This window comes from Brassica oleracea, chromosome C3 (assembly GCF_000695525.1).
Source record: "Brassica oleracea var. oleracea cultivar TO1000 chromosome C3, BOL, whole genome shotgun sequence".
NCBI classification, from domain to species: domain Eukaryota; kingdom Viridiplantae; phylum Streptophyta; class Magnoliopsida; order Brassicales; family Brassicaceae; genus Brassica; species Brassica oleracea.
In genome coordinates this window covers 51,090,217-51,108,278 of record NC_027750.1, presented here as the reverse complement: position 1 = coordinate 51,108,278, position 18,062 = coordinate 51,090,217, and the positions used below count along the sequence as shown (strand labels likewise).

The window sequence follows — 18,062 nt, the reverse complement described above, 5'->3', positions numbered from 1 at the left end:
AACTGAAAAAGACAAATAATAAAATAGGAAGTTTAAATTCATTTAAGCATATTTCATTTATTTAACTGAAAAGATAAGTAATAAATTAGGTAGTTTTATTCGTTTTAGGATATTTCATAAATGCAACTGAAAAAGACAAGCAAAAAAATAGGAAGTTTAATTAATGAAGCAGGAACATTTTCAAATGGGTACTTCTCTTTTAATAATATAGATTATATAAAACCTAAAACATATGGATGTAATTATAATCTTAATTTATTAAAATGTAAAAACAAAAATAAAACTGGAAAGCATTGGTATTATTCAAAAACAGATTTTACATGCAAAGCTAAGCAATATGTAAAACTCGAAAATACAAAAAAATCCTAATATCTATAATGTAAATTGGTATATGATAGAATCATAGACTGTTAAATATTGTTGATTTAGTTTTATTTTTTATTTATAATATTTTCGTCAGATTGGAATTACAAAGATCCAAATAAAAAACCCATTAAACACAGAACAAAAACAAAACAAAAACAGATGTGTCATTTGTAGAAGAGTATAAGTCCAAGTATAAACTATTAAGTAGTTGGGGAAGCGATTAAAGTTAAAAAGAAAAAACGATTAAGTAGTTTACAAAAGAAAAATGGTATAAAGTATCATATCGACTTTGCCTTTATAGGTCGAAGACGTAGAATTTTTCTTTTCTTTGTTCGGACCTTGGTAGAGAACACGTAACCCCAACCATATGTAATATATAGGGGTCGAACCCTAGCTAAAGCTAACATGAAATATTTGTAGATATAACGGCTAAAATATTGTGCTTCAATTGTCTTCTACATAATTAAAGCTTTAGGAACCTTACAAAAGAGAAAACACATCCCCCCTCCCCTCTCCCCCAAGAACAGGCTACTTGCGACATAATGGACACACTTTTCGACCTGTACGGGAGGTAAATAGGTGTTATGAGTCTATGACTAACACCAATGAAGAACATGAAGTGTGCAATGGGCCCATCTTTCACACACTTCATGTTCTTCAAGAACGTATATGCCATAAAAGATGGGCCCATTGCACAGTTTGTGGAAGAAGGCTTGATTATAGGTCAATCACTTACTATTGTCGTCTATGTGTATCCCATTTTCACAAAGGCTGTCTCACAATAACATATCCAAAGATTCATGAGCACTCACTTACTTACATTAGAAGAAAACTCTCAGTCGGTTGTGATGCTTGTGAATTCGTCACTCCTGATGACATTGATATGTTCGGATGTTTACAATGCGATTTCTTTGTCCACAGAAGCTGTATCTTCGTACCGAGAGTTATAAAACTCACACGTCACTCACATTATCTTTCTCACGTTTTCCATATACTTGATGATGAGGCCACGTGTGGAGTTTGCCAGGGACGGTTTAGTTCTGGCTATGGAGGATATGCTTGTATTGACAAGACATGTGATTATGTTCTCCATTCAACATGTGCCACATATACCAAAGTGTGGGATGGCATAGATGTCGAAGGAGAAGAATTTGAGGAAGCGAAAGATGATGTGGTTTCTTCATTAATGGCATAGATGTCGAAGGAGAAGAATTTGAGGAAGCGAAAGATGATGTGGTTTCTTCATTAGAAGAGATGGATGACAACAAGAAAGTAGATCATTTTAGCCATGAACATGGCTTACCGAGAATCCATGTAGATGAAGAATGTTGGCAGCTATGTGAAGCATGTATCCATCCTATTGCCGTGGGTACTTTCTTGGGTTGCAAGGAATGCAGTTTTGCCCTCCACGAAGAATGTGCTCGCCTTCCACTGGAGATGGATCATCCGTTACATCGCCATCGGGTTCCGAATGAACATCAACGAAGGGGTTTTCACCTGTTCTGTCTGCAAACAATATACTTCTGGTTTTATTATGTATCAATGTTGCCAAAAAGATTGTGGGTTTACCGAACCATTCAAGCATAGTACCCACAAATGCCCTCTCTATCTTAGACTAGAAGATAACACAAAGTCTAACTTGTGCTGTGGTTGCCGTGAAGATTCAACTAGTACTGTGGCAACTTGTACCACATGTGAAGACTACTACTTGGATTTCAAATGCTTGAACTTACCTCCTGTGGTTAGATTTAAGTATGATACCCATCCACTGTACCTATACATTGACACAGAACACTACAAGAAACAACTGCTGGAAAGTGAAAGGCCACCACCATACTCTTGGCGTGACGTTTGTGAGGAAGAAATACACGAAAATTTATTGTTCTACGTATGTTTTGATTGCCGCACCACTCTACATGTTAAGTGCATCTTAGGAAGATATCCTTATATGGAACCTGGCCATACTATCAAAGAGAAAGATGTGGAGATTCAGATCGCTTCAAACAGTGGTGCTTGTAGCCCAAAGTGCCGTTTATGTCGCAGTCACTGCCGAGACAAGTTGGTATTCAAGGACGATGATTTATGTTTCTGTTCTTACAAGTGTATTCCCTTCTACCAAATTTTTAATTTCTGAGTAAATAATTATGTTCTAGTAAAATTGCATTGCCTGTGGTTGTAATGTGGAAGGAAATAAACTATGAATCTCTTGACAAAACTTTTAAACTGCTCAAAAGATAGATGTTTTAGGGTTATTGGTTGTTATTTTTAAATATACTTTTTTTACAAATTATATAACGCATATTCTAAACTTTTTGAATTCTCTATCTTCTAAAAGTTGAAGCGATCCTACATCCATTACAAGGGACCCCCTTCTCATTGCCACGGTACAGTTTTACACGCTGGCCTACCATACTGCTCCTTTTAGAAGGCGAGGTTGTTGAGCCAATTGACAACAAGCTTTCAGTATCTGTGATTTGTCTCCTTCAAACACTTCGACTTTTCTTCCAGAGAGGGGTCACGTTAAGGCTGCCCCATGAATAGAAGAAGCTGCATCTGAAGGGTGCATTTGCGAACGTGAATCTTGCCCATTTTCAAGCCCAAGAACTGAAAGAGCTGGACTGGTAAAACATGCATCAAGATTTAGTATCTGACATTACTTAAAAGACTCTGCATAACGAAGTGTCTGTTTGATTTTCGAGAGGACGTACTTTGGTATAGAAGCTCTGATAGTTGGCTGATTCGCATAAGTAGCAAGAGAAGGTCTTAGATCAGGAAACTTCTTCATGATACTTTCGAGTTGAGGCATTGGCAACTGCAAAAACGATACCAAAGAGTCGTTTAGAACTCCTGTACATATACTAAACTCGTATATTCTTCTATTACGTTTCTTGTACCTCCAACAAGACAGGGAATGAATGTGGCTGTGTCTGAGACACACATTTCAAGAAGCCAGGCCACAGTTTTGGCAGTCTCCAGATCTGCATCCAAAAAAATATTCCATCATAACCACACTAGAGGGAAAATATTATCTCAAAGCTGATCCTTTTATTTGAGCTTAAAATTTACTCACCTGCCTACTCACCAACTTGGAAAGGATTTCCATGACAACGTCAACCTGGACAAAACAAATCAGAAATTTATTTATTCTGACCAAAAGAATCCAGACTTTCTATTACTTAAACCAAAGACTTGAGAAAAAAAAAATTGTTGTATATTCCTACTTAAACTCATGATTTCCAAATAGACTTGCTAGCTACATGTTAGTCCTCATGATAGGAACCAAAGATTTTCAGATAATCTTGTGCGTGATATGAATTCTCTCTATATCCTGATTTACGAAAATACAGTATTTATGTTAATCTTATTCACTTTTCCTAGAGTGTACTTCTACGTTTTATTATAAATGGGTATGAGTCTCATATGTGAGACTTATCCAAGTAAGAGAGAGCTTCGGAATGAGGAAACATAAATATTTGTTACTTTGATTCAGTTTTAAGAAAGAGCTTTTGGGGTTTTACGTCACTTTGTTCTTAACTTTACCCAGTACGACACTTACCAGTGTAGGAAAAGCATCGACTGCCTGAATTACTGTTCTCATGAAGAGCAAAGGCAGAGGTGTTCGATCAACCTGAAACCAAAAAAGTATCGCAGATGTGAATATCTAAACCATTAGTTCTTTTCAAAGATATGTTCGCTTTTGACATACCATCTGACCGAGAGCCTTTGCTAAGACTTGCTGCGTGAAAACAGTGCGTTGTTCAAAGCAAGCTGAACATGCATCTGTTATCTGCAAATAACACAGCCAAATGAGACCCTGTTAACAAGAGAGAGAGGGAGAGTAAAGAAAACAGCAACAACTGTAAAATTTCATAGAAGGTCCATTGGCAAACAGATTAATCAGGTCAATATCAACATCTAACTAGTCAAATGCTAGTTGTCGCTAGTTTTCTAGCCTCCTATAGCATCATATGAAATGAGAATACATCATCGACCTTGGCATAAACAGCTTGCATGAAAATAGCAGGAAATAAAAAGGGCATTTGGTATAATCATCCAGGGGCCCTCACGCTACCATCATTCTTTGGAATGTTAAGAATTAAGATCCAGCTAATTAAGCAAAGAAGAAGGCTGACTGAACTCTCCCATAATTATCTGATAGATGTACAGACCTAAAACTAATGGTTATTTGATAATCCCCACCTCTATTCAACTAATTTCTGGATGACCTCACCTCTTTTGACTCTACTAAATAGATAGGGATGGTAACGAAAGCATTTGAAGTGCAGGCAACAAGCCCTAAACAAGATGAAAAGTCAGGAAATACCTTTTTCAGTGTGGCCCATTCTTCTCAGGAACAACATCGTGGATAGCAATCAGTACCTCGGCAGGTGTGAGGGCAGGGCCGGTGTGAGCAGAACCCTATCACAGATATAACAAAAACGATTTGCCAAGTTGTTACAGCGGAAGAAAGTATATAATCCGACAGAGAGAGAAACACTTCTCAGACAAAAAAAAGATCACCGTAAGAATTTCAAATAAGAAACTAAAACCAACAATGCATGGAACGAATTATATGCAACATTGTTCCAACATATATAATTAGAGGATGGACCACGAGAATATGCAGATACCTGTAATATATGAGCTAGTGCAAGTTGGAACTTCTCAGGTGGAAGATTAAGAAGCGGGGGAAAGATAGGCAGAACCTGTTACATCCAAAAAGAATGTCTGTCATAAAAGGTAATGAATTGATACCACTGATGAGCAATTTATTGGACCAGACAATTTCCAGATTCTATGGTTACTGGTTCTAATTTATTTCCACATTTTCAGATAGGTAAAAGAAAAGAATTGCAAGTCCTATCTCCCTTCACTGAATAAGTAGTAAAAAATTACCTCGTCTTTAGTGAGTGAAGAAAGCAATGGGATAAGAATTGAAACATCCTGCCGAACACAACTTTTTGTAAGGCTTTGCAATCTTGACTTTCATAAATAGATACACACACTGATACAAGAAATATATACGAGAGAGCTCTTCATAACAAATCAAACCTTTAGCTTCGTTTCATATAGATGCTTTACAGTAGTAATCAAATCCGATGAAGGTGCCAATTCTTGTGTCAATATTTGCAGTACCTTGACAATAAACAACGAGCACGATTCAAAATTACAAAATAATTCTAAGGCCAACGTGGATTTACAACAAGGAAACACCGAAGCCACTTACCAATGACAATAAATTTTCACTTCCCTTAGGAGGAACAGATATTATATGGAGCAGTTCCTTATAAGATGAACCTAATTCTCGTATCAAGATAGGTATATGTCGATGAAAAGCCTGAACCATTTCAGAAAGTTACCAATATAAGTCAGTTTGGTGTTTGTGAATCTGTTTTACTCCCACTACAACTCAGATAATTTTTCTGTACCATGCCACACGTGACTCACATAAGTGGCGTGAGCTTTATAAGGGAGGGAGGCTAACTCACCTGGACTACTGTTTTTGGAGCTTTCCCGTAAACTTCAAAGACAAGTCGTAGGACACTAGGTTTCTGGAAAATTCACAGTATTCCTCTCAGGACAATGGAAATACTTAAAGAAGATTTTGAGATTCACGAGCAAACCTTTTTACACAGAGCAAAGAATAGAGAAATAAGTCTCTGAGCTTCAGCAAATGATAAAACAGAAACATCACGAGAAGTTTGTAGATCCTGCTGAGAGTGAGTATCGGAGGTTCTAGAAGATGGAGAGTCGATTGTTATCTGACTTTTAGCCTGAAAATCAGTGTAAGCAAATCAACACACAAAATAGTCAAGGTTTGGAAAACTAGAGCATGTCCATTTCAACGACTAGGCAATCCCCACAAGGGAAAATTTAGAGCCTTACAAGAACATGCACAAAGAGTAGCTGGCATCTATTAAGTTCTAAGAGATAAGCCTTTTTATATGTAATTCAAAGAACTAAGCTAAACGCCCTCAAGAGAATTATAAATGGCTTTTGGATCTTTACTTCCTTTCCAACAATGACACTCAGCTACCAGATTAGACTATACGCTGTTACCTCTGTTTTAATTCCTTCTGCAATAAAACCAGTCTGTGAGAGATCTGCCTCAGAGTTCACAGCAGTCAGCAACATATCTGTTGCAAATTTCTCAACATGCTCTGAAATGTATGTAAGGTGATACAGTTTGTTCGTGACCTGTGCATGCATTTGAGAAAATACAAATAGAAATTACTGTACCAGCAGAAAATAAGAACCAATTGTTATCTGGGACCAATTTCCTTACAAGTCGAATGGCTTTTGCACGGATGTCTTCTTCGGAATGAACAGAACACTGCCATAACAGGATTTAGACATGCGTGAGAAACATGGAAAATCAATAGGACCATATGACCATGAATAAGTATGAAGATAAAAAGAAAATCTCAAGCACAACATTCCTTTCGGGGGCATAGAGATCAGAACACAATGCTTATGTAATTGCAACTTTCTCAACATTCTTCATAATTATTGCAATGTTAAAAGTTTTAGAACTTCATAATGTAATCAGTATACATGGCAAATTTCAGTTCATGCTCTGTTGGAAAAAAAAACTTATAACAAGCCAAAGGACTTCTAAGTGGTAAACTAAGATAGATAGAGCTGGAAAATCCTCACTGCAGTAAACAGATTAACTTGACCAATTTCAAGCAACGGATCTAATAGGCTGCAACTGTTTCGTGGACTAGTCAACAGGAGGCTTCAATTGGAAATTTTACAGGCAATATGTAGAGATTCAAGTTCTGAGGAAGGAAACTAGTCACTTTAAACCCTAAATTACCCGTATTCTCCATCACTGAGACTATAAAATAACACACCAGTGTGACAAGGTTTGTAAGAAATAAAAATGAGAAAGTCTGGCTACCGATTCTTACATTCAATGCTATGGCTAAGAATGCTTTTCGCTCATTTGGACGCACTAGAATTAAGCTCCAAACCGCACCAAGCCCTTGGGTAACACGCTCACTATCACTGATTTCTCTTCCAGTTGGATCATGACGAGTGGAGCAGAGTTCATCCAGTAGCTTTATGGCAGAATCAGGTAGATGTGGAGCTTCTCCAAAAAGTCTGCTGAAAGACTTGTCGGAAGCAGGAAGAGCATCCAGAAATGATCTTGCCTACAGCAAGCACCTTAATAAGCGAAATTCAGAAACAAGAAATGGAAGAAGTTGAATAAATGCTCACCACTGTTATGAGAAAATTTTCATACATAGCAGCATAGGAAGAGGTTTCATCTGTGTCCAGATTCGCCATAGAATGCAGATGGTACAAAATATGTAAAACAAGTTCATGCCCCTAGAAACAAAGAAGCAAACAGATTAGGGTTTCGTCTAGACATATGGTAGACTATCGGCTATTGGCTACAATGATTATGACAGCCAATACATTCTCGGATATGGGAAAAGATATTCAAAATCCAAAACAAAATAATAGAATGACGGCTGAGTTTAATGAACACTGCAGTCAAATACGTACCTTGAATTCCCGATGATCCACACTAATATGCTCTCTTAGTATGGCTGCAACATCATTGCCAGCATCGATCTGGAAATGGTATCATAAATAATATTTATGCTTGTAAACTAAAGAACTAAAGAGGAATTTTTAAAAGGATTCCATAGGGATAAAGCCAAAAGATGAAAATGGTAAGCTAGAGTTGAAGGCAAAACTACAAGTAACAAGTATCAAAGAGGGGCTCACTTTAGCAATAAATCGGGCAATCAATGGCATGCGTATCTTGTTACAATCAAACCCGCAGACATGTCTATCTGATTCAATTATCCTTTCTAAAGCCAACTTTCCAACAGTTTCGCTTTGTTCTGTGGTAAGTTCAACAAATGATGGAACAGATGCCAACTCTCGATAGCTTTCCTCTTCTACAGTAATGTCAGACGCAACAGGGGGTTGTAGATCAAAATCTGGGCCTGATTCTGAAGGCGAATGTTGATCAAAATCTGGGATAGACACCAGATCATCCCTGCACTTTCTTTCAGAACCTGCAAACTTTGTTTCTCTGATCCCTTCATCTTCCTTGCAAGGAGAGTGTGGAACATCTAAAGATGATTTGCCCTTTGAGGGATAAACACACTCGCAGGGAGCAGTAAACAAATCCTCCCTGCAATCAGGCTGATCAACTATTCTGATAATTGAACTTGCCCCCACCTTGTTTTGGCTATGCTCTTTTGTTGTTAGATGCACTGAACTACTAGCCCCTGCCGTGACAGCAGGAACCGAAAGTGGATAGCTCGGTAAGGTCGAGATGTCCATCTGAACTGGGACTGGTTCTTTACCTTCACCTACAGATGAATTTAAACGTCTTGGATCCGTGCGACGGGGATCCTGCATAGCTACGTGTAAGTCTTGGAGAAAAAAAACATTCAAAATAAAATCAATTGGCAAATGGAAGCTTATACCCTTCTTGGGTCACGTCTAGGGTCGGCAACTGCGCTATTCAAACTAGGCACATCGGAAACTGATAACCCCGCAGGAAGGGTTGGATCGAAAGGAAGTTGTGGCTGAAGAGTTGGGGAACGCATGGAATCCACGATATCCGCCGGAGTAGCCAGTGAAGTTGTCAATGTAGGAGGGCTACTAGGCAAGTGTTTCATGCTTGTTATTACAATATCAGCAAGCATATCTGGATGGAGCTGAGAAATGAGAATATCAAGTGATGCAGCTCCTCTGTCTCCTTCAGCAAGCAAAGCACCAATCATAGAAACCATTTGTTCCACTGGAGTCGGCTCACTGTCCGAAGGATGGTTTGCAGGGGATATGCCATTGATAGAGACCGGTCCATGTGGAGAATCACTTATTTTAACTTGCGGAGTCAAATGCATGTTAGTATTATGGCGTAAGAGCTTCGGAGCAGCCTCTCCATTGATTGTATCATCTTCACCCTGGGACATTTTTCGTTTCTTTGACAAATCCCAAGAATTTGGGTGACTAATCGCCTGGTTACTCTGAAAGTAGGTTCATCATGAGACGTTACTGGTCACAGTGATCAAAGCTGACGTAGAGGCATATAAGCTTAGGAAAGAAAGAATAAAAAGTATTACCTTGCCTGACCAATTTTCACGTGCAAAGCGCTCATTATTTCTGATCAATTTATCAACTTGACGGACAGCTTGATCAGCAACATCTGAAGCATTCATTGCTCGAAGCGCTCTAAGAAGCTTGTCTCTTGACTATAAACTCAGAGAAAAATATTATCTCAGTAACAAAACAAATATCACCCAAAAAAAAACAGAGATACGAGACTTTCTATGATTTGATCAAGCAAACACTTCTTTCAACTCTGTTCTACCTACTACGAGGCTTCACTGCATGGAATACCACTTAATACATGCCTTTTCTTAAGGAAAACAAATGCGACACAAAAAGGTATGCCCAATCATAGAGTACACAAACGAAATAACAACATCAAAGGTTTATAATTTGACCAGAAAGCCTGAAACGATTAACGAATGTATCCGACATGAGGGAGCTTGGCTCTATGAAATATGACCGAATATTCCCAAAAAGAGGTATTTTGTTTCCAGCCTTTATATGCAAGACAGATTGCTATATAGCTATAACACTGCTGGACCTATAGAAACCTCTAATGAACGGATCAATAATAAGCAAGATCAGCTGAATTTCAGCAGAGACTAAAATGATAGGTAAATAAAACAAACCCACAACGATTTCAAGTGATATTCAGAAAGAACAAAAAAACAGGGAAGAACTGAGGAGTAATAGAAGAGTCAAATCTAGATATACTGCAGAGAGAAATAAGACAATAAAGTATGAACGCTCTACCTCTATCATAGGTGAGGAAGTACATCTAAGAAATCCCAGTAAGGCAGTTCTAATGGAATACTGAACGCTTGCAGCATGGCACCCCTTTACTGTCACAAGATTTGGGTGAAAATCCAGCAGAACAGAAAGGACAGTGTTGTAGTGGACAGGCCTCTTCCTCGCTACCACCGCAAGACTGAAAGATAAACTACTATCAGATAAGAGACCAGTGCTTACACAGAAAATATTCAAATTTGCAAATGGTTCAGGTTTGTTTCTAAAAGCATGTCCTAATGGATCACTGCACATCTCAGCAAAGAAAAGAATAATACTTGCGTCAAAGAAACTTCCCTCAGGTTCTTCCTATGCAATTATTATCTAACGTACGAGATACTAGAGTTTAAATATAACTTTAACTAGCAACGATTCCTGTGAGAAACTTTCCTCATGATTCTGCAGCATACAACACCAAAAATAAGCTCCTTAACAGTAAAACTTTGCTCAGGCAAACTTTTTACATATCCCATTATCAAGTTTGAGAAATCAGAGATTGTGTCCTGTAAACATATCAACATAAACAAATCTCTTCAAAGCTAGCATATCCTAAAGATTTCCTCCAATTACAATAAGATGATCTATTTCACATTTTCTTACTTTAAGACATCTTCATCAATAAAAGATCAAGTAAAACCGAATGAAAAATCAATCTCTGAACAATGTCTTTCCTCTCGGAGTTTAACATTAATCTATTTTACATAGATAACAAGTCCCAGACATTAAAAGTTAATATCAGTTCAAAAATCAATCATCTGCTAGGTAATTACTAGGTTTTGAAAAGTTCGCCAAAAATGACACTAAGCATAGATAATTTCCCATGTTAAGCTAACGGTGCCCCCAAACAGAAAGGAACCTTGATAGTTCAAAGTGACTAGAGATATGCCACCTACACAGGACACAACAACCACGAGATCACTTCTATCTCCATCTTAAGAACAAGACATGACATAAGATCAAGCAGGAAAATATATTCAACCCCTCATCATCAATATCCACCAAAAATATATGGAGAAGAAATATTAAAATGCAAGTAAATATAAGCTTGAATTCAGCATAAAGAAACCTCTGATTGCCAAATTATACTGTGCGTAATATTGTAGTGTATACATTTTCAATATCCCAACATCACAGTCATAAGTAATATTATATACAACCAGTTCACATAACCAAAAAAAACTTCCCTCTACCACGTTTCACCGTTACTTGGAAACAGCATTTCTAACTACCATCTAACCATTCTATTCGTTGTTTGATGTCCATATGACTTGTATATTGGAGCTCCACAGTACCCAAAAATTGCAGGCGCCATATGCCCAGGTAACTGTCAGTATCCAATAACTGATCTTCAACCGAGCCATTTTCCCCCGGACTATGATTCAGTTAGCTGCAACTATATCATATGGGTTGAACTGGTGATATGACCTGTCTCCATGCTTTATCTCTCTCAGCCAAAAGTTTAGTAGACGCATAAAAAATGGAAAACAGCAGTTTATTCCCCCTGGTGTTATTCGTCTAACAAAGCTTATTTGATTATGAAACTGCTTAAAAGTGGAAGATCATTTCTTATTGTTGTTTCTCAAAAACATGAGACAAACATCAAACTTATGCAACAGATACTAGTAATATCACCCCATCATACGCTTAACAACACATATCAGTGCAGCAAGACACATTCTGCATGGTTCGTTTTATCACCAACATGCAAGTTACCAAGCAAAACAATGGGCAATCATTTTAATCTAGCTATCAGGTTACATCTAGCTATCAGGTTACCAAGCAAAACTAACACCATGAAGAATATAAAGCAAATCGAATACACAAGAATAGCGGGTGTTCAGACAGAAACATACCAACTAACAACAGCTACCGTCAGTGCACCCGGTAAACGACCAGCCGACTGTACGAGATCTTGTAAGATACCAAACGTTCTATTTGCTTCAGACATAAGCGTTGCAGAATTTAGAATGGGGTGACCGCCAGCAAGCCAGGATATGTTAAACATCTGCCTACTCCCTGTAGTAGAATAGTAAAAGTTGACATGCCCATAAACAAAAATACAAAATGAACGAATCATGTATCGCGCTACCTTCGTTGGAAAAATTCTCAGGATCAGATGCATCAGGAGTAAATAGCAAAATAAACGTCTCCATAAACTTTAGCGCCAAAACTTTCACCCCTACGCTACCAGGCTATCATGAAAGAAACAGCAGACTTAAATTAGAATTAGAAAGTGACAGAGAAGCAGAGCAAATACTCAACCAAAAAACATTCCTCAAGAGCGCAATAGACAGAAAAAAATTAGGCTAAACACAGCCAGTATACCTCCAATGCAGTAGAAAAGACAACATCTTTGAACTTAACCATCCATGTCCATAGTTCCCCAACCCAACGATCAACTTTACCACGATGATGAAACTGTATCATCAATAATAACACATATCAGTGAGAGAGAGAGAGAGAAAGGGAATCACATCCATCGCTGTGGTGAATATACAGGAACACTCACAAAAGCCTCAAAGATCTACTAACATATAAAGTAATAAACACCAATTCAGCACAAAAGTAAGAGAAAGGGATACACAAATCCAAACAACAAAAAAAATCACCAAGCTAGCACTGCTTTACTATCTTCACTATTTCATTCATCTATCTTCGCTAAACTTAAATAGCACCAATATAAAACCAACCAAAGCTTTGAAAAATGAAAAATAATATGGCTTTTAACTGAATCTTAAAGGCAACTACGAGAATATAAAATAATATATCCGAATGACAACATATCCAACTTGAGAAAGAGTGCATACCTGCATTGCCATCTCCTCCAAGATGCTGCGATAGAAAGCTGTGCCAACAGAAACAGCTTTCTTTGCAACAATCGGATCCTCATCCCTTGCTAAGACTAGCAAGACAGTCACTAGAGCATAAGAATGATCCAGCATCCTCAAACCAACCTCCTCAATGATCCTGTCACCCAAAATTATTTCAATCAACCACAGAAGAACCCTAAACACGCTACAAAATTAAATTCGCAAAAACAATCTTCTGACGAGTTCGTAAGAGAAGAAGAGAATCTAACGCTAGGATTGGTAAAGGACTCACTCGAGAAGGGATTTGCGAACTAGGATTTCACGAGACGAGTGGAGTTCTGTGAGATAGGGGAAAATCTCGGCGGAGAGAGAGGGGTCGAGCGAGAGCAATATCTCCTTCACCTGTCTGAGAGACGAGAGCTTCACCGCCAAATCGCCGTGGTTGTTGGCAGCGGCGAGGAGAGAGAGCGCCTGCGCCCTGGCTGTCGCGGCAGCCATCGCTGAATTGGAGATTGGGGTGGCGGAATTGTCAAAGGGGGTGATAACTGTGAATCTCGCGGTGGATTTCTCTTTTAGGGTTTTGAAGGTTGAAGAAGAAGAATCTCGGCGACACGGGAGGAGCTCAGTGCAATTAGGCTTAGAGAGGCGGTCACACACGAGAAAAAAAAAAGAAGAAAAAACGAGATGGCACACACCCTGTCGTTTTTTGTCTGGGAAGTTGCAATGAGCGCCGTTTATGTTACGTAACCAATCTCGTTTAAACCGTTGGATTGCAAATTCTGCTTTTGGTTCTAGCTAGTATAACACACAGTTTAAGCACACTTGCGTTCGTTAATACACAGCTGAATCACGCTTCTTTCCTGGTTATCAAATTTTCACGCAAATCACATTTCTTTATCGATTAACTGGTCTCATGACATTACGTAACCAATCTAGTAACACAATTTTAGCACAGCTTTACCGGAATGGAGCTTGTAGGTTCGTCTGAGTGACATTCCAGTCAGCTATGAGCAATCATGCATCACATATTAGAATTTGTCATTCATAGTACATCTTCCTAATATATTATTGCAAGAAAAATCTGGACTAATATCTCCTCGTTTCTTATTCCATTATGAAATTCTTCATGCAAAACACATTACATACCAAACATTCATGAAACTAGAGTAGAAATGGAAAACACAGTATAAATCCAAAGGATAAATTAAATCAGTCCTGCTGCGCAACAAGACCTAGTTGGATGGCACTATACTCAAGATGGTATCTACACTGTTAAATCAGGTTATTGGGTGGCAATGCATTTGCCTGGAAACACTGTGGTTCAACCTACAAATGGAAATCAACTATTAAAACAGAAAATGTGGAAAACTAAGATCCCATCGAAAATTCATCATTTTCTTTGGAGACTACTATCTCGTAGTCTAGCTACTGGTAATAATCTCAGGAGGAGACACATTACAAGGGATGTGATGTGTAAAAGATGCTTTCAAAGAGAGGAAACAGAGTCCCATCTTTTCTTTGATTGCGAGTATGCTAAACAAATTTGGAGAGCTTCTGGAATTGCAAATGCGACGATCGACAATCCTAATGCAACACTGGAGGAGAGAATACAAGCTTGTCTTTTAGTTACAACATTATAATGATCTACCACTATGGATTTTATGGAGACTATGGAAGAGTCGAAACAGGCTAATCTTTCAACAGAAAAATACAGCATGGCATCTTATTCTTAGATACGCGAAGAATGATGCAAACGAATGGAAAAGTATAGGAGTACAAAACATGATAGACGCATCAAGATCACACCAGGCAAGAGATTTTGTGACTCCAACAAGATGGGTCTTACCACCATTAGGATATATGAAATGTAATGTAGATGGTTCTTACACAAGTTCAGAGCGGGATGGTACTGCTGGTTGGGTAATAAGAGATGATTATGGCGTTTATAATGGGGCAGCACAAGCGGTGGGTGGAAAGATTGGAAGTGCTTTAGATGCGGAACTACAGGCTATATTAATGGCACTTCAACATTGTTGGATGAAAGGATATAGGAATATTGTGTTGGAGAGTGATTGTTTGAAAGCCATTCAGATTCTGAGAGATAAGGCTTTGTATTTCTCAGGTTATAACTGGATCAGAGACATCACATGGTGGACTCGAAGATTTGAAGATGTTCGTTTTAGTTGGGTATCAAGAGAAGCAAACAAGGTGGCTGATAAGCTTGCAAAGACAAGTTCTCATGCTGTTTCGTTTATTTTTCATAATTATGTTCCTTTAACAATAACAAATCTTCTTCATGAAGATTATGTAAACGTACATTTATGATCAATAAAGTATGATGTTATAAAAAAAAAAATTAAAACACCAAACTTCCCAAAATATATTGAAAAGACAGTAGAAATCTTCAATATATTTTTTTATTTTTAAGAAAATTATCTGATGTATTCTTCTAAAATTAAAAAAAAAAATTTAACTATGTATAAAAATATTAATTTTTATGGGTGAATTGCATAAAATATTTTATAATACTATTTAGAGTTAAATATAGCGAACCAAAGATGCATTTACTCAAAATATCATTTTAACATTTTTAATCAAACTTGAAAAAAAAAGATAGGAAATAAAATAATCAAAAGTTCAATGTAAAAAGAAAACTGAAAAGATTGGTTCGGTTTTCAGTTTTGAATCGAACCAAACCGCCAAACTCAAGACGGTTTGGTTTTGTTGTTCGGTTACATTTTCCCGTTTGGTCCCCGTGCTCCTCCTTCCGACACAATATCTAAAGAGAAAAGAATCAGAATCAAAACAATTCGATCAAAAGTCTTAACATTCACGCCCAAATCAGCGAGCAAGAGATCAAAAATGGAAGAATGGGATCCGAGCACCAAATCGACCCTAACGAGAATCCCTCTCCTGACGACAAAGGCGGGGCCAAGAGACGGCGATGCATGGAAACAGAGGCTGAAAGAAGAGTACAAATCTCTGATCGTATACACACAGATGAACAAGTCCAACGACAACGACTGGTTCCGCATCTCCGCCTCCAATCCCGAAGGTACGCGTTGGACTGGCAAGTGTTGGTACGTTCACAACCTCCTCAAGTACGAGTTCGATCTCCAATTCGATATCCCTGTTACCTACCCCGCCACTGCTCCCGAGCTTGAGTTGCCTGAGATTGACGGCAAAACTCAAAAGGTTTGTGCTTTGTTTTTTTGGTTGCGATCGGTGCTGGTTTGCTTAATTGTGTTAAAGTGTCTCTATTGTTTTTATGTAGATGTATCGAGGTGGGAAGATTTGTTTGACTGTGCATTTCAAGCCGCTCTGGGCTAAAAACTGGTAACTTTATTATGCTTATAGACATTGTTTGAGGAGCATGCAATGTTTTAGATCAGTTTAGTCTGTTTTAACATTGATTGTGTAGATGGATTATGAAAGATCTAGCACTCCTAAGATGTTAATTAGATTGGGTTGGTGTCTGTATTGGAATAATTAGGCCGGAAGACTCTAGTGTTAAGCTGTTTGTGCTGATCTAAAATGAAAGTTATTATCCAGAGTTTGTGTTCTTAATTTCTACCTTGCATAAACTCTAGTATTAAGCTGTTTGTGCTTGTCTAAGCTAATCAAGCTTGAGTGTATGCATTCCATTTCTATCACGAATCCTAGCACATTACTGTTTCTCTTGGCATTTGATTAATGACCCTAGTATTAAGTTGTTTGTGCATGTCTAGAATGAAAGTTATTATCCATTAGTGGGCATCTAATAACATCATTTTTTCTGTGTTTTCGTTTTAACTTGTTAAACACTAAGCTAACCGAGCTTGCGTTTAGGCGATCCATTTATATCACTAATATGATGCGCATATTACTCGTTCTTGGCATTCATGAATGACTTTTTTTCTTTTGTTTATGCAGCCCTAGGTTTGGTATAGCACATGCACTTTGTTTGGGGCTCGCTCCATGGCTTGCTGCAGAGATTCCAATTCTTGTGGACTCGGGTATGATTAAGCACAAAGATGATGCAGCCTCGTCTGCGGAATCGTAGTCTATTTTTATCTGTTTTATCAAACTCAGAATTGAGGTGTTTATCATTAATAGCTGTATTCAGAAATGATTGAGGTGGATGCGTCTCTACCCTTTAAAACGTTTACATGAAACCCAATAGATTTAAGCTATTGCAATGTTTTTTTTCTTGAAATACTTTTTACAACTTGAGAATGTATGATGTTCTTTCTTACGTTGGAGCTGGTTCGTTCAAGGTGTGAATATTTTATTACTGAACTTTGTATGGGAGTTGCTTCCTTGTTTCTTCTTGGTGGGAGGAAAAATCCAACACTGCAAAACTGAGGTCTGTTTAAGAGCTGTTCGAATCATAGACTGGTTGTGCAGGTACTATGCTAACTTGAAACCAGCTAGTTGATCATGGAAGATAGCATATATATTCATTTTATCATCGTTTCACCAACATGTAGGACCCATGAATCTAGAGCACAAAGATGAAATAGAGATCTATTGTCAGCGAGGTTGCCTCTTATCTCATCATAAACACTGAGTGTGAGACAATTAAAAATAGAGGCAAAAGCATTTTGTAGCTTGGTACAGGTAGAACGTGGATTCTGCTAGTTCAGGACGCAGTAAATAGTACCTTTCAGTAGGATGCATCATTTGATGATCCAGTAGATACCTGAACAAACAAAGCGTCCTTTAGCTCAAACAGCAGACTTGAAATGACTGAGAACTCAAGATCCAAGTAGGAAGCAAACAGATAGAAGCAAACTGATTGCATACATCTCAGGTAGATCTGCAGCTGCGACATCCCCAACAAGAACCTAGTAGTAAGAAGTTGAATGACAACCAGAATATCCTTTATCATCTGTTCCAAAACTTTTTTTACAGCGAAAAAGTTATGAAACAACCAAAAACAAAAAGAGTAAGCCCAAAATAATATTAAATTAGAAAATTATGTCAGCTATTTGATAGAAAAAATCTCATGTATATATGAAAATTAAAGATACACAT

General features: G+C 37.9%; 2 protein-coding genes across 2 annotated transcripts; one reads left to right on the top strand and one right to left on the bottom strand.

Moving 5' to 3' along the window:
- Window positions 1-2,670: 2,670 nt before the first annotated feature.
- On the bottom strand, window positions 2,671-13,691 carry LOC106335445. The gene is given in 28 exon segments (XM_013773966.1): window positions 2,671-2,984; window positions 3,075-3,178; window positions 3,261-3,344; window positions 3,437-3,481; window positions 3,923-3,994; window positions 4,073-4,153; window positions 4,691-4,694; window positions 4,697-4,785; window positions 4,998-5,072; window positions 5,263-5,310; window positions 5,419-5,502; window positions 5,594-5,704; window positions 5,856-5,918; window positions 5,991-6,140; window positions 6,427-6,564; window positions 6,653-6,700; window positions 7,281-7,523; window positions 7,591-7,701; window positions 7,882-7,950; window positions 8,107-8,745; window positions 8,820-9,365; window positions 9,462-9,590; window positions 10,204-10,378; window positions 12,090-12,252; window positions 12,326-12,428; window positions 12,562-12,654; window positions 13,044-13,203; window positions 13,339-13,691. Coding segments are annotated over 28 exon segments (3,936 nt in total). The 5' UTR covers window positions 13,545-13,691; the 3' UTR covers window positions 2,671-2,881.
- Window positions 13,692-15,820: 2,129 nt separating this feature from the next.
- Window positions 15,821-17,351, top strand: LOC106331568 (ubiquitin-fold modifier-conjugating enzyme 1-like). The gene is made up of 3 exons (XM_013769950.1): window positions 15,821-16,241; window positions 16,321-16,382; window positions 16,959-17,351. Exons 1-3 carry the CDS (start codon window positions 15,909-15,911, stop codon window positions 17,086-17,088), a joined length of 525 nt encoding a protein of 174 aa, XP_013625404.1. The 5' UTR covers window positions 15,821-15,908; the 3' UTR covers window positions 17,089-17,351.
- Window positions 17,352-18,062: the final 711 nt, after the last annotated feature.

Coding starts and splice junctions, on each gene's coding strand:
- LOC106331568 (XM_013769950.1), top strand. CDS start 15,909: ATGGAAGAATGGGATCCGAGCACCAAATCGACCCTAACGAGAATCCCT. Junction 16,242..16,320: donor TTGACGGCAAAACTCAAAAG/GTTTGTGCTTTG, acceptor GTTTTTATGTAG/ATGTATCGAGGTGGGAAGAT. Junction 16,383..16,958: donor CCGCTCTGGGCTAAAAACTG/GTAACTTTATTA, acceptor TTGTTTATGCAG/CCCTAGGTTTGGTATAGCAC.